We start from the raw sequence: 15,804 nt of genomic DNA, 5'->3' as shown, positions 1-15,804 counted from the left end.
GGAACGAACGATTTATACATTCATTTTGAAGAAATATAGTCAGACTAAAGCTTACATTGAGTGAAAGGTGTGTGAAAGATCCACAAATAAAATACAGATTTAATCAAAGGCGTAATCTAAGACGTTAAAAGATACACACATTTACAGAAAATAAAGATAAAGGTCATCGCAGGTGTTCACCTGCACTTTTTAACAATCAAAATGTTCAGGCAAAAGTTGGAATTCCAGTTCATTAAAATAACAGCTTAACATTTATTATAGTCATAAAAAGTCTCCAATGAGCCAGAAAGCCACTTGTCAACAGCTTTCTCATGGGCTAATGCATCCTTTTGCCAATCCACATGCCACCTGAGGTTAGCAATAACTTGGCTGTAGTTTCCCCCTAAACTGCAGCGCCATGCACTAAATGCTTTTTTATTGTACAGATGAACATTCGTAGAGACTTTGGGATAGTCTACAATGCTGCGCAAGAGTTTGTCCAGATGGGCCTGGACTTCTGGGAATCTGAGAATCACATTGTGAAGTTCGTCCTTGTCCAGTGTAAGGTCTGCAAAGTTAGAACAGAGAAATATTTGAATTGAAGCTTTATTATGGTGTCTTCCACTGCAATACACACACACATACACATATATATATACACATATATATATATATATATATATATATATATATATATATATATATATATATATATATATATATATATATATATATATATATATATATATATATATATATAATTATAATATAATTTATATATATATATTTATATATAATTTATATATAATTTAGGACTCACCAAAAAGTTGTGGGGGGACACTGAGGCCATCTGCATAAGCGATGTACTTCCACTGGCCAATTCTAAACATGTACGTGGAAGCATTGGCATTAGAGCCATGATATTCGCTCAATACCCAATTTGGATGTTGCTTCTTTGAAATATTACTGGATTTGGATATCAGAGGAAGGAGGGAATGACCACTTAGATTACCAATAGCTGAAATTCCAGCAATTTCTGCAAAACACACAAACAAGTTTAAATATTAAAATCTATAATCATAGACTACTTTGGCTTCTGAAATATTTTTCAAAATTCTACCTCCTTACCCAGCAAAGTGGGATAGAGATCAACCAAAGACACGATCTGATTGACTTGCAGGCCAGACATCAGCCTGGGCCCCATAATGAGCAGGGGAACATGGGAACTCCCTTCGAACATTGACATCTTATAGAACTGCCGGTGCTCCATGGCAAGCTCTCCATGGTCAGCGGTAAACATCACAACAGTGTTGTTAAGCAAACCAGTCTCTCTCAGAGCTGAAATAATTTGGCCTGGTGAGCAAGAAAGGGTGGAAGATACAGAAAGGTCAACAAGATCCCACCTCTAAATAAAACTATGGGCATTAAGATCTCAAGCAACTTTTATTGAGGAAAAAAAACAAAAACACTGAACTTCCACAGAATAATTAGATTTTTTTACTCTGTTAGGATTCTCTTCAATTCTGATGGGGTTTTTTTTTCAATTTGATGATTTAAAAAAATATATATATATTATTTTTGATTGATTGGCTGTGATAAAAATTAATTAACTGTCAAAACAATAGGTAATTTCACATACACACCATATCTGAGCACACTATGTGACTTGAACAATAATCATCTTCAAAAATGTTTCTAAAATTGTCATCAGATCTCTCATGGTGAGACCATCCTTCTGTTAATCATTACTGTGGGCTCACCTAGCATGGCATCTGCTTCAGCACACATGGCATAATAGAAGACCCGAATACGTCTGACTTCTTCCTCAGAGAAATCCCCGCTGCAGTTTTTAGTGAAGGTGGAGTAGTAGTCAACAGGGTGCATAGCAGCCATAGGCAGCCATTTGGGAATAGATACGAGTTCAGATGACACCTATATGTGTGAAAAGGGGAAATTAGAACCATTAGATTTCAATATGATTTGAATTTGTACAAAAAAATTCTACAACAACAAAGAGATCATGGAAAACGTGCACCTTTGTAAGCCAGTATGGTGAGGTACGGAAGGTGGACCCTCCAGCAGTGGGCCCCAGGGATTGGGTTTTGTACGGATGAGGTAAGTTGAGGCCTAGATAAAGAGCAAAAGGCTGTTGTGACCGTGCAGCCATCTGGTGGATCCACTTTGTAGCTTTGTCTGTATTTTTCCAGTCTTCTTTCATGATCCTTTTGGTCGACATATTCCCAACAAGTTGAGAAACTGGCCGGCCTTCTTGGCGCAGGAGGAACTGAACATCTCGTGTCCATGCCTCAACGCGATTACTGTAATAGAAACACAAAAATAGGAAATGGAAATAAAACACGTGAAGTTGGGCCTAAAACAAAGATCCACAATATGATGGAAAACTACTCCCCACACACTGTATTGTCACATTTTAGTGCTTAGTACCACGCTTTGCTGAGGGTTAGATTGTGTTTGTGTAATATTGATCATAGTTTGATTAAAATAAATACAGTATTGTAAATTAAAGTTTTTAATTATGACCCATACCTCTGGCAGAGCCAATCCTACCTGACAGAGTGACTTCCTGAGGTATAGTCCATCTTGCCCATCATTTTTGTGTTATATCCATTCCTCTCCAGCTCATCCATCCACGTGGTTGCATTTGCATCCAAACACTTGTAGTTGTTCCATGACTCAGTGAGGTGGACAAACCGACCGCTCCACATTGCTGTCAACAGAGTTGATGTACAGTTACAATTCAGAGACAATCTCCAAGTTCATTTTGGCAGGTTTAGAAACTCCTCTACCTGCTCTTGAAGGGCAGCAGATGGGCGAATTGGTGTAAGCATTAAGGAAAGTGGACCCAAGCTCTCTGAGGTAGTTAATGTATGGCAGCTGTACAACTTTGCTGCCAGGATCGAAGGACAATCGACCATCCTCAAGAAACACACAAAGACAAGTCAGAGTTTTAAATTTACCACCAGAATCCACTTCAGATCACAACACTTAACCTTAACTGGCCAGCATGTCCTCAACTTCAACTTAGTTATTAAAACAAGAGTCACTGATATTGGTGCCTAGTAATAAAAATGTAAAGCTGATGTTTATCGTTCATACTTACAAAGGCATCACTCATCACCATCACTATGTTTGGTCTGGAAACATTTTGGGAAACACTGTGACCATAACTTTGGAGAAAGAACATTAAAATTATCAAAAACATACTTGTAGTCTCCCTTCACCCTCTACAGATAAAAAAAATCTGCTAAAAAGATGTGATGCAAATTAATGAGATTCATAGGAGAAGATATGTAAAACTTCTCCTTTCTACCGGTTTCCACTTCCTACAAAGCTGTCCCTGCTGAGAGGACCTTGTTTTCATTTGGGCATAGGCTATTAAGTTCCTGGTTGCACTTTCAAATTAAGAGTTTTCTAAAAAAAAAAAATTAAAAATAAAAGTAAGCGGGTACACTGGATTAACACTTTTTCAAGTGGAGATGAAAAAACATAAATATACAGCGCTATCAATCACTATCAACAAGAGGGATATAAAATGAATCTGAGGAAATAAAGCACTGATTTGGGTCGGACATCAAATTATTACATTTTAATCTGCAAGGTCAAAAAGGATACTCTAGAGGGCAGCATCTACCCAGGCATCAAACCCATCTACACGTTACACCAGGGGTCTGCAACCTGCGGCTCTTCATAGTATTCTCCCTACTCCCTTTGAAAAAAACCCGAACATAAATAAATGATATTTCTGAATTCATTTTTATTCATATAACTAGTGTAGTTTGTTGGGCAGTTATCTTCGAGTTTGAGTTGATGAAATCTAATTTTAAAATAACTATTTTTAATTTCTAATTTGTCAACGAAAATATAGGTCATAACATCATCAGCCATATTCATTTGCCTGTTTCGGCAATGTGCTGGCTTACCTTCGTGCTTGACATGTGGCAGGAAGATATCGAACAACAAAAATTGTAACGTTGAAAGACACTTCCAAAACAAGCACTATTGCAGAAAAATACCCAACCGAAGACGAGCGAAAGAGAGCAATTTCTGAACTGCTACAAAAAGCTGAAGAGAGCAAACTATCTTTCAAGAAGTGGATTACCTCCCCACAGTCAACTAGCACTGATAGTTTTGTGGCAGCTCTGGAGATCGTAAAGAGGGGGAAGCCATTCACAGTCAAGGTCAACAGTTCCCCACCTGTAACGTAAATGGTGTTGGCAGAGTACTGCTTCCCTTTTCTGAGGCGCTCAATGGTTCGCCAGAATTTCTTCGGGGCTGACCGAAAGTCTTCCTACATAGCCTCACCGAACTCCTTCCAGACCCGAGTTTTTGCCTCGAAGACTGCCCGAGCTGCGGCTCGCTTGGCCTGCCGGTACCTATCTACTGCCTCAGGAGTCCCACAGGCTAACATGGCCTGGTAGGACTCCTCCTTTAACCTGACGGCATGCCTTACTTCTGGTGTCCACCACCGGGTTCTGGGGTTGCCACGTCGACAATGGAAGGAGAGAACATGGTCCACTCTGACATAATGTCCCCAGCCTCCCTCAGAATTTGTGAGAAGTTCTCTCGGAGATGAGAGTTGAAAACTTCCCTGACAGAGGGCTCAGCCAGACGTTCCCAACAGACCCTCACAATACGTTTGGGTCTGCCCGGTCTGCCCAACTTCTTCCTCCACCAGCGTATCCAACTCATCACCAGGTGGTGATCAGTTGACAGCTCAGCCCCTCTCTTTACTCGAGTGTCCAAGACATACGGCTGAAGATCAGATGAAACGACAACAAAGTCGATCATTGACCTCCGGCCTAGGGTGTCCCGGTGCCACGTGCACTGATGGACACCCTTATGCTTGAACATGTTGTTCGTTATGGACAAACTGTGACTAGCACAGAAGTCTAATAACAGCACCACTCGGGTTCAGATCGGGAAGGCCGTTCCTCCCAATCACGCCTCTCCAGGTATCACTGTCATTGCTCACGTGAGCGTTGAAGTCCCCCTGTAGAACAATCAAGTCCCCAGTTGGAGCACTATCAAGTACCCCTCCCAAGGACTCCAAGAAAGCCGGGTACTTCGGACTGCTGTTTGGCCCGTAGGCACAAACAACAGTGAGAGACGTTTTCCCCACCCGAAGGCGCAAGGAAGTGACCCTCTATTGGGAACTATAGTGGAATGTGATAGGCGGCACTTTGTTCTCAAAACCATTTGATAGCTATATTTTAATAAAATACCATCCAGTTTTAATCAGATGCAGTTACATTTTTTTTAAGGAATTATAGGACAGTGGTAGTAATGAATATACCTCGCAATTAATTTCATTTCTTCTTTGGTATCATCAGCTGGCTGTGTTTGCGTTTGATGCTCAACAGGTGACACTGCAGCTGCTGCAATAAACAAAGATGTCCACAGGGGGGCGTTTTGAGCTCAGAGAGTTGTTTTTCTGTAAACTGGGAGTTCATGATGAGAACAGACCTCCATATGTGCACGGATTGTTTGTATGTTTTTGTGAAACAATATCTGCGATTCTTGAATGTATCTTTAGCTCTTCTAGTTTTTTTTCAACAGGTACACATTGTATCCGACAATTCTGCACAATGCTACATCCAGCAGCTCTGCTGGATTCATTTATTGGTGCACAGACAGACATTGCAGTGATTCTACAAAACGTGAAACAACTATGTGAAAATGCACAAAACAGGACTGAAAGCTGTAAATCGGTTGCAAAAAAAAAAAAACGAGGTGATTGTACGGTGTCCAACTCGTTACTTGCATATAAAAATGTTAAAGAAGAAAAATATCTGTGGATTATTTTCATAGCACCACTGAGAAAATGATTGTACACGTATATGCACGAGACATATTTTTTTCAATGTTATAAATGAGCTGCAAAGCGTCGCCCATAGATCAACTGCAGTGAACGTGTCTTTGTGCGGTCGCTCAGCTGTTTGGGCACACTTGTAATGTAATCTGAGTGTAAAGGCTGATTTATGGTTAACGCAGAATCTACGGCGTAGGATACCGCGACGACGCGCACCGTACGCCGTAGGCTCTGCGTCGATTTAACGCAGAACCATAAATCAGGCTTGAGCCACACTAGCCTGCTGGCTCCAGGAGGCGGAAGGAGGGGGCAGTGATGCCTTGCGCATGCGCAGCAGGTTGTTTTTCAGCCAGCCCGTCGCTTAAAGTGAGCCGAGCTGCTGGGGCTTTCCTTGTCTGTGACTGGAGACCATCTAACAGAGAGAGGCGGATGATAACAGCATCTCCTGCTGTTACTCAGCCTTTACAAAGCCCAATGAACTGCTCGCAGAGAAGTCACTGATCGCGTCTGCTGCATTTTTGCAGGGGATACTGATCAGTGTCTTTAAAAAAAAAAAAAAAAAAAAACTGCATTCCCTTTTTTTCCTTTTCCTATGAGATTATTTTTTCACAGACTTCTTTTTTTTTAACATTTTTTTTTCAAGGTCTCCCTTGCCTTGTCTCTCTCTTTTCTCCACCATGGTGCTAGGAAAGGTAAAGAGCTTCACAATAAGCTACGACTGTCTGAATGACAGCAACGTCCCCGTGTTCTCCAGCGGGGACTGCGTCTCAGGGAGGGTGGTCGTCGAAGTCACGGGAGAAATCCGAGTCAAATCTCTCAAAATACACGCCAAAGGATTTGCGAAAGTTCGTTGGACTGAATCAAGAAATGCTGGTTCCAACACTGCCTACACGCAAAACTACACAGAAGAAGTGGAGTACCTAAACCATAAAGATATTCTAATTGGACACGAGAGAGGTAAGAAAACCTGTTTTTGTTCTTCTTTTTAACATTAAGTTTGGGTTAGAAACTGTGATGCTGAGGACCAGGTTCACTGAAAGATGCAGCTGCAGGGCATCAAAACTGAGGGCTGCCGCGTTCCATTTGTCCTCGGAAGTGGGGATTTCCCAGTTCCCAGTCGGAATTTTCAACTAGAACGCCCCTCGAAGTGAGATTTCCCACTGGGAAAGTGGGAGAGTCTTCACCACCCCCGAGTTACCATTCCAAGATGGCTGCCCCGGTTGTAAACAGTAGAAGAGAGCTCTGTAATAATTCGTAGCACTTCTTTCTAGTTTTGGTCACACTAAATCAGTCATATACAAGTATTGTTCAGCATATATATGCTGCTATAGTGTACTTCACATTTTTCATGTGGTATATGAGAACTACAAACTTGTTTTCCGACTTTGTAACTGGAACGCTGATAACTCGGCTGTGACGTCATTCCCAGGTCCGAGTTCCGACTTCCGAGGTAAATGGGACGCAGCATTAATACACCTAAAAGTGGGATAACTTTGACATTGGTACTCCCCCCCTTGAAAAAGTGTTGGTATTTATTTTGTGCCATTATCTAAAACACAAGCTCCATCGTTTGCTTGTTTGTGCTGAAGGTGTCAGAATGAATGACAGCCACTCGGGCATCTCTGTGTTTTTTGCCACATTTAAACGGTAATTTGAAGGAAAATGTTCATTTTTAAGACACAGCGAGAAAGAATAGAAACTTGGTCAACTATGTTTTCAACTCTGGTTGGAAATTTCATCGCTAAACAGCCTCGTACAGGGCGTTTCTTTGAAGCTTTTCTTAAGTTTCCACCTATTGTTCAAAGCGGTTCAATCCTGTTTAGAGAACTGGACCGGGGGTGGGCGGGGCTTAGCGCTCGTCGCTCGTCGCTGATTGGCTGAGGCGCTTGCGTGTGTCCAATGTGTGGCCAATGACATCATCGTCTTGCAGGGTGACAGAATATACTCTGCAACTTTTTAATTGAGGAAATACGTGCAGTATGTGATGGAAGCATCCGCATCCTAAATCGGACCATATTATGAGTAGCAGTAGTGGTGTTTTTTTATACATGCATGGTTAAAAACCATTGTAGTTACATTCTTCAGTCAATGATATCCTATAGTCCAGTGTTTCTTGCCAAATAAAGCTGCTTTATATTAAGTCGTGGTTTGCATTCGCGTTTTTTTTTAAGACGTTTTGTTTTGTTTTGTTTCTGAAGAGCTGATACACCTTAATTTAAAGGTTGTAAACCAGCGCCATGATGAAGGGAACATTGCTTAAAAAACAAAATTTGTCTCGAATTAGGGTAATGTAAGGTAGACTTTATTAATTTGTCACAGCAGCACGACACAGAACAGAAATAAACAGGACAGATGAATAATAAATAAATTACATAAAAAACATAGAAAGACTGTACTCTTTTATTTATTTATTTATTTGCACAGTGATAACACAATAATTCTTTTTTTTTTTTATCATACAAGGACAAATAATTTGTGCAGGAGAGGAAAAGAAGCCCGAAGGGCTTATAAAAAATCCTCCCCTCAATACAAAATCACCAAAACAAAACAGTCAATAGCAAAAGAATAGAAAGGAAAAAGAAAAGGTAAAAGAAACAAAGAAACTATCCATGAAATGGCAATTTCATTTCAGTAAGAATAGCCTGTTAATTTTGTCTAAATAAAAGATACCCCACCAAGCTGGTCCTAAACATTTTTAAGGATGCTTGCTGGATTAAAAAAAAACATTAAAAAACGCTCAGTCAAAAAAAAAAGCTATATAAAAATAGTAAAAGTGCAGTGGTTTAAAGTGTTGTAGTTGGTTTGAGCGTGTTTGTGTGTGGCCGTGTGTAGTAAGCCTGCCCTGAATTATGGTTCCGCGTTAAATCGACGCATTGCCTACGGCGTAGGGTACGCGGCGACGCGCACAGTAGGCTCTGCGTTGGTGTAACGCGGAAGCATAAATCAGCCCGTAGTGGTTACCGCAGCGTCGCACAGTGAATAGGTAATGAGCGCAGCGCGGCTGTGGGAAGCTGCTCGCACCGGTTCAGGCCGGTCTCCTCCTGCTGGAGTCTGCCGCTTGACTGACAGCTCCGCACTTGTTTATCACACGGCTACTGCTGCTGCTGCTGCTGCTGGGGGAGGGAGTGCTGAGCTGGCAGAAGCTGCACACCCGGTCTTTCCACCCCAGCTGTACAAGCAAACTCTTTTATATTAGCAGGGATAGAACAATTTTTACACTTTTTACAAGCTGTTTTATTTTTTATGGGAGTGTTCACATGGAAAACAGCCCCCTTTTTTTTTTCTTACTGTTTTTTAAGTATGAAAATAAACTGCACTTTGTGAAACCGAGATATCAGTCAACGACAGTTGACCCTTTAGTGTTTATATCTTTTTATAAAAGATCCCCTATAGTCCCATTTAGTGGAAAAATAACCTTACATGCTCAGTTTCTGGCACCTCCAAACAATCAACTTCGTCGGGGTCCCTCTAAATATTGCCCTGCTGTTTGTCTCTCAATACATAAATATCATACAGGCACTTTTGATAGTAAAATCCGATTATTCTCTTTTGTCTCCCCCACCCTGTGTTTTTTTTTCTTTTTTTTTCTTTTCTTTGGTATGACTTTCAGATGCCTTCGTAGAGCATTTTGTCCAGGTATGGTATACATGTGTTTGGAATATTGTCCTTGTTTTTCAGACGATGACAACTCTGAGGAAGGACTCACCACTATCCATTCAGGAAGACATGAGTATGCATTCAGCCTCGAGCTTCCACAGACGTAAGCCTAATAGTTTTACATTTCAAAGAGAGAGAAAATACTTTACTGCAGGGTATATACTGTATGTTTGCTTTCAGTGGTTTTTAACCCTGCATTTTTTCCTGTTCCTCTTTCCTCCTTCCCGCAGACCTCTGGCTACCTCTTTCGAAGGGAAGCATGGCAGTGTGCGCTACTGGGTAAAGGCAGAGCTCCACAGGCCATGGCTCCTGCCCATGAAGACCAAGAAGGAATTTACAGTCTTTGAGCACATTGACATCAACACTCCATTATTGCTGGTAAGCTTTTTCTGAAGCAGTCTTTTATCTCAAATAAACTCTTCAGCTGGCTGTGACATTGTATGAAGCAGGGTTTCCGCGGGGTTTTAAAAAGTATTAAAAAGTGATAAATGAAAATTGCCAAATTTAAGGCCATTAAAAGTGTTAAATTCACTGTCAGAGGTTTTTTTTTTTTTTCTAAATTGGTATTATTTTTTATTTTTTACATTTTAAGCATTCTATTTTATTGTCATTCACAAAGTGAAATAAGTGTGAAACATCTGGTCAACATAAATGAGTCTATAAATCTGTTCTGTATAGTGTTCTATAGGTCAAAATCTGTATTAATGTTAAAAGTCTGTGATTTTTAAAAAAATCTGAAGGTAGTGAAAAAGGTATTACATTGGTATTAAATTTAACATAAGGATTGATGTATAAACCCTGTGAAGAAGAAGGGGAAAAAATAATTTGACATTTTTCTTTTTTCCCCATTTTCTTTTTTTAGTCACCACAGGCCGGCACTAAAGACAAGACGCTTTGCTGTTGGTTCTGCACCTCAGGTCCTATTTCCCTAAGTGCCAAAATCGAAAGGAAGGGATACACCCCAGGTAAGACTATGTCAAAATGATTGATAACCCTTTCAGTCATCTTTTAATTGCAACCCAAGTTGATGGAAGCACCATATCCTGCAGATTACTGATTAATGACTGCACACATGAATATAATGAATAGTGTCGACGCTGTGGATGTCCATGACCTAACTTTCCTTCTGTCCTTGGTTTTGCTAGGAGAGTCTATCCAGATCTTTGCCGAGATTGAGAACTGCTCATCCCGAATGGTGGTGCCAAAGGCAGCCATCTACCAGACTCAGACCTTCTATGCCAAAGGAAAGATGAAGGAGGTCAAGCAGCTGGTGGCCAACCTACGGGGAGAGTCCCTGTCGTCTGGCAAGACAGAAACTTGGAATGGCAAGATGCTGAAGATCCCACCCGTGTCGCCCTCCATCCTGGACTGCAGCATCATCAGAGTAGAGTACTCCCTCATGGTGAGTTCCTTTCCCTTTTTGTTTACTTTACTCAGGGATTTTAAACACAGACACACAAGGGGCTTTTGCAGACTTTACACTTTCAATCACATGTCCTAATTCCCAGCACCACTATCAGTACAGGGTCAATATTTCCTAGTAAGCAAATACCTCTCCTGCTAAACGACCTGGTTGAGTCAGTTGACATGGCCAAATCTGGATCTTGGATTGCCCCAGGTGTTATCTCCACATGCTGCTAAGAGCATTAGCCCAGAATATCAGTGACAGCAGCTGCCACGGGGGTGCTTATAACCGCTATACCTTGCAATCACTAGACGACGGCTCTGCCTTGGTTAAACAACTGACCTCCAGACACTGACCTACATACCGTCAAGCTATTGCCCAACCCTGATAGTCCTGCAGGAATAGGTCTGCCCCAAAGGTTGTTGAATGCAGAGCTCCTAAGCCTTTCACTAGCCCAAATCAATGCACATTAACCAAGTTTATCATGTCTCTGAAAAACCTACACATTCTTATTATTGCTCTGTCTTTACATTTGTGCTCAGGTATATGTTGACATACCTGGGGCAATAAACCTGTCCCTCAACCTACCCCTGGTCATCGGAACCATCCCTCTCCACCCGTTTGGCTCCCGCACCTCCAGCGTCAGCAGCCAGTGCAGCATGAGCTGGCTGGGCATGGGTCTGCCAGAGCGGCCTGAAGGTTAGCTTGGCATCTCTGTCATGAATGAAATATGTTTTTCAGCTAAGAAATCATTATTGTTCCAAGAAAGCTGAACTGTTTCTTTTTCACATGCAGCTCCTCCAAGCTATGCAGAAATTGTGACAGAAGAGCAGAGGCAGAGCTGCATGGATGTCCCAGCAGTACGAGAGGAGCTGGATGGACCTCTGTTTGCCTATATCCACGAGTTCCGCTTCCAGCCTCCCCCTCTGTACTCTGAGGTAAGCACATCGCGCATGGAGACTAGGGCTGGGCGATATATCAAGATTTTAATATATATCGATATATTTTCAAACACGATATGGTACGAGACAATATCGTTTATATCGATTTTTTTTTTTTTTAAATAATTTTTTTTTACAAAATGATTTTGATATAGCTTATTTTGTGACGAATTGACTTGAATGTTTTATTTGAGATTTGCACAAATGTTTTGTTATTTGCACAACTGTCAACCTCAGTGAAAAAGTCTGCCTGTTACTGTCTACATTGTATTAATTGCACAGTGTATTTTAATTTAATTGTTATGCAGGAAAGGGATATTTGTTTTATTTTATTCAAGAAGCATTTTTATTCTATATATGCAGGCAGTTTATTTTTATTTCATTCGTTTTATACATTTTGATATTGTGCAGACCTCTGTTAATAAATGTACCTGTGTGACATTTGGGCACGAGGCTTTGTATTAAAACTGACTTTTTTTAAGGGTTTGCCTCAGAAAAAATGAAGCTAACAGAGATGCTATGATTTAATGCTTTGGGGGAAACCCCAATTAAGGCACAGAAAAAATATCGAGATATATATCGAGTATCGCCATTTAGCTAGAAAATATCGAGATATGACTTTTGGTCCATATCGCCCAGCCCTAATGGAGACTAGTTATCTTTCGATTATTAAAAACCGGCTCTTCATAAATAACCCTGGGTTGTTCTTCACCAGGTCGATCCCAACCCAGATCACACCAGCCGTACAGAGGAGCGCAGGTTTGACGCCTGTCCGTCACGCTGAGGGTGTCCCACAATTCCCTTGACTGACTTGGGGAACCAAAAGGAAATCTGCTTTCAAGGCTCAGCTTCAGTTTTTCTCAGATAAAAGTGTTCACACAAAGCTTCAGGAGAAAAACAACGAACCGACAAAAGACTTGCCCGCAGTTCAGTTGGACTGGACAAATCTGTTCCTGCCTTCCCTCAGCGAGAGAAACAGAAGCAGAGTTTGGGGTGTCACTTCCTTCCTGCATCAGCCAGCTGAGGGTGGGATATGTACAGATGAATCATGTACTCAGTCTGTATGGAAAATACCCCACTACTAGCGACAGCCCTGGTGATAGTGTTGACGACCGAGAATGACCACGGCTCCGCCTGCCAAGCTCCTCTCATCCCTCGATTCTTCTGCACTTGTGGCACATGTGGACGTGGCTCCTGACCCAAAAGGCAGGGCTAATCATGTCCAGACTGCAGCAGAATCACCTTAAAAATGGGATGAAGAGAGAAGTTATGGTCGTAACTACCATAGTCTGTGTGAGGGCTTTCAGAAGCAGTCAACAACAGAGCAAAGACTAGGTCCTTCTGCCTCATTTTTGGACTTTCTTTTGCACATTTTATTCTTTACTTGACTTGTGTGGCTCTGTTTAACAGCTTTTTTTTATATTTAATTTAATTTTTAAATCACTAATTGTTTGGTTACAGCTTTCTAAAGCACCAGACAAAGAATATTAGACTGCAGGCCTAACCTTTGAGAGTATCATCTGCATAACGGTGAGCAATGTTGAGAATGGGATTTGATCTTTGAAAAAACAAATGACTGGACAGTACAAGAAAAATGCACTGATTTCTTTTTTTTTCTTTTCTTCCTTTCAAAGACTTTTCTTTTTCTCATTGTGTGCTGACTAATGACTAGCCCGGAGTTTGACTACAACTGCAGCACACTCGCTCATAGTTGAAGCTTTTTAATAAGGTGTTGCCTCCCAAGCTTGGATCTTGTGTAATGTAGTTCTGCTATTCTGTTCTCGTATTTAGCTCCATATATAGAATAGATTTTGGCCTTTTTTTTTTTTTTTTTTATTTAGTTTTGAGGTTGCTCTGGATAAAGACTAGGAGGGTTGCAGTCCTGCAATTGCCACTCGACTAGTAGCTGACAGAAACTGTGTGCACGTGACACCAGGTGGTACATTGTGGAGGGTCTGGCCTCATTTGCCTGCAGCCCTTCTACTCCTTATCTCAGGGCAAGCCAGGCTTGCGTAACTGCCCAAAATGCACTGTCTCAGGTTGTTTTCTCACTTGCCAAGTGGTTGAAAAAGAGGAGATTTTTCTTTTTTTTTTCTTTTCATTGCACTGTTAATAATTATTTCAGTTTGATAGAGGAGACCTCTAGACAAGTAAGGCAGCTTTCTGAGATGAATCACATTCCCTTTTTGTCCTGCTGCACTCGCCTACTGCATGCAGCTAACAGACAGATTTTTACCAGACCAGTGAGACCAGAATGCTAATTAATAAAAAAAAAAGATAGAATAAGATGACAAAGATAGAAAAAGAAAGAGAGGAAGCCCTGCTTCTCTAAAGAAGCAAACCCAGCACAAATGAAACGCTGGGGACTTTGCTAAACATCTGTTTAGGCTGGTCAGAAAAAGAAGTAGCACGTTGAAATGAGTAATACATTGGTTTTCTCACTCATTCAATACACATGACCACCTACAACCGCGGTTTAACATAGTCAAGAAGAGACAAAAAGACGCACTTTTTTTTTTAATGAGAAAATAATTCAAAAAAAGTATTCAATGGTGAAGGTCTGGAGGAAAATGAATAGGTACTAACTAAGTAGTAGAGGGTTTTTCAGTAAAGCAGTGTTGTTTAGGACATTAATGCATTATTCAGTCTTTCATATTAGTAACTTTCTTTTTAAGTTTACATATTTGAAACGTAGCTTACACAAATATGTGTGTGCACGCTCTCATCAAGATCCTGCTGGCAACTAAATAAACGGCTTCTGACAGTAATCAACAAACTGCAGATTATTAAAGTGATCTTATCTTAGTGGCCTTGATGCAGAAAAGACCTGATCATAATTGTTCATTATTTCAGCGTCTGCTCTAACTCGTGCTTTTTTGTTATGTTCGTCAACACCTGTATGTTTTTGACCTTTCTGTGTTTATTCAAAAGGATGAAAAGGGAAGAAAGAGAAAAGGTCCTTTTTTAAAGCAAAATCTTTTTGGACAAAACAAAATTGTGTTTTTTTTTTTTTTTTTTTTTTTCCTAAAGCCAATGAGGGTCTTCTATCTTCTATTTTTTCTGTTTTTGGGCATTGACACAGGTTGTTTTCTAGCAACCCTTTGAAATAAGTCTCCTTGACTCCCCTCATCCTCCTCAGGGTTGGAGGGCGCCGCTGTTGATCAGTACCTCTCCTCCTGAGAAGCAATTAGGTTACGTGGGTTAGTTGACAAAACAATTCCTTGGTGAGTAACTTTGTGTAATAGCTGTTTGGATTTTTTTTTTCTTTCTTTATCATTCTTAGGGAAACTGAATCAAGCTATGCGTTAAAGAATAAGCTTACATATTTGTTTCAGGTTGGTCAGTTCAGTAGTCCATTTGCTTCGGCCTCAGAGTAGTCCAGTGTCAAAACTAAGCTAAAATCCTGACCTGATAAAGAAAGGCAGGAGCTGAAATGTTCAGAGATAAAGAACATCGGTGATGGGATCTGAAACATTTTAGAAACAAAGTGCAATATTACTCCCTGATTTTTCTTCATTCTCCATTTCTGTGTTTTTATTTTGTTCTTTTGTCCGTTAATCATGACAATGTATAGTTATTCTATGAATATACTATGTTTTGAATGATTTAACCTTTGTCTAGTTTTTCCTTTTTGATTTGAATAAAGATTTTGTTTAAATTGCAATGGACTGATTTTGATATATTCTTTTTGTGCATGACTGAATATAATTATAAAATTACACCACATATCCTATATAAGCTTCTCCTGCGTGTCTGTTGTAGATTCATTTTTACTGCACACTATTATGTGCAGCTGGTTAATCCTTGATATAATTAAAACCAACGTCAAAAGAAAACAATGAAATACCGATTAATCAATAACCGGCTCTTCACTGTGATTAAAAATAGAATACTCAGAGTAAACATGCAGTTTATCTGAAGGACAGATAACCTTTGAAACGTAGTGCAACGCTGCCTCTAGAGGTGGTTTGAGGGCGGTGCCTGACCTGACT

At 40.5% G+C, this 15,804-nt stretch overlaps 2 protein-coding genes across 2 annotated transcripts; one reads left to right on the top strand and one right to left on the bottom strand.

The window, feature by feature from the left end:
- Positions 1 to 44: 44 nt before the first annotated feature.
- arsk (arylsulfatase family, member K) lies at positions 45 to 3,351 on the bottom strand. The gene is made up of 8 exons (XM_061729946.1): positions 3,101 to 3,351; positions 2,787 to 2,916; positions 2,548 to 2,707; positions 2,015 to 2,297; positions 1,740 to 1,911; positions 1,108 to 1,332; positions 800 to 1,015; positions 45 to 547 (listed from the first exon to the last, which is right to left on the bottom strand). The coding sequence occupies exons 1-8, from the start codon at positions 3,200 to 3,202 to the stop codon at positions 246 to 248; spliced, it is 1,590 nt and encodes a 529-aa protein (XP_061585930.1). The 5' UTR covers positions 3,203 to 3,351; the 3' UTR covers positions 45 to 245.
- A 2,840-nt stretch (positions 3,352 to 6,191) lies between these two features.
- Positions 6,192 to 15,476, top strand: arrdc3a (arrestin domain containing 3a). The gene is made up of 8 exons (XM_061728949.1): positions 6,192 to 6,766; positions 9,488 to 9,569; positions 9,697 to 9,844; positions 10,329 to 10,431; positions 10,612 to 10,868; positions 11,414 to 11,570; positions 11,667 to 11,809; positions 12,528 to 15,476. The coding sequence occupies exons 1-8, from the start codon at positions 6,487 to 6,489 to the stop codon at positions 12,594 to 12,596; spliced, it is 1,239 nt and encodes a 412-aa protein (XP_061584933.1). The 5' UTR covers positions 6,192 to 6,486; the 3' UTR covers positions 12,597 to 15,476.
- Positions 15,477 to 15,804: the final 328 nt, after the last annotated feature.

This window comes from Cololabis saira, chromosome 9, assembly GCF_033807715.1.
Source record: "Cololabis saira isolate AMF1-May2022 chromosome 9, fColSai1.1, whole genome shotgun sequence".
Lineage (NCBI taxonomy): Eukaryota > Metazoa > Chordata > Actinopteri > Beloniformes > Belonidae > Cololabis > Cololabis saira.
Note: the sequence above shows the minus strand (reverse complement) of the source record. Positions and strands in the feature narration are given on the sequence as shown.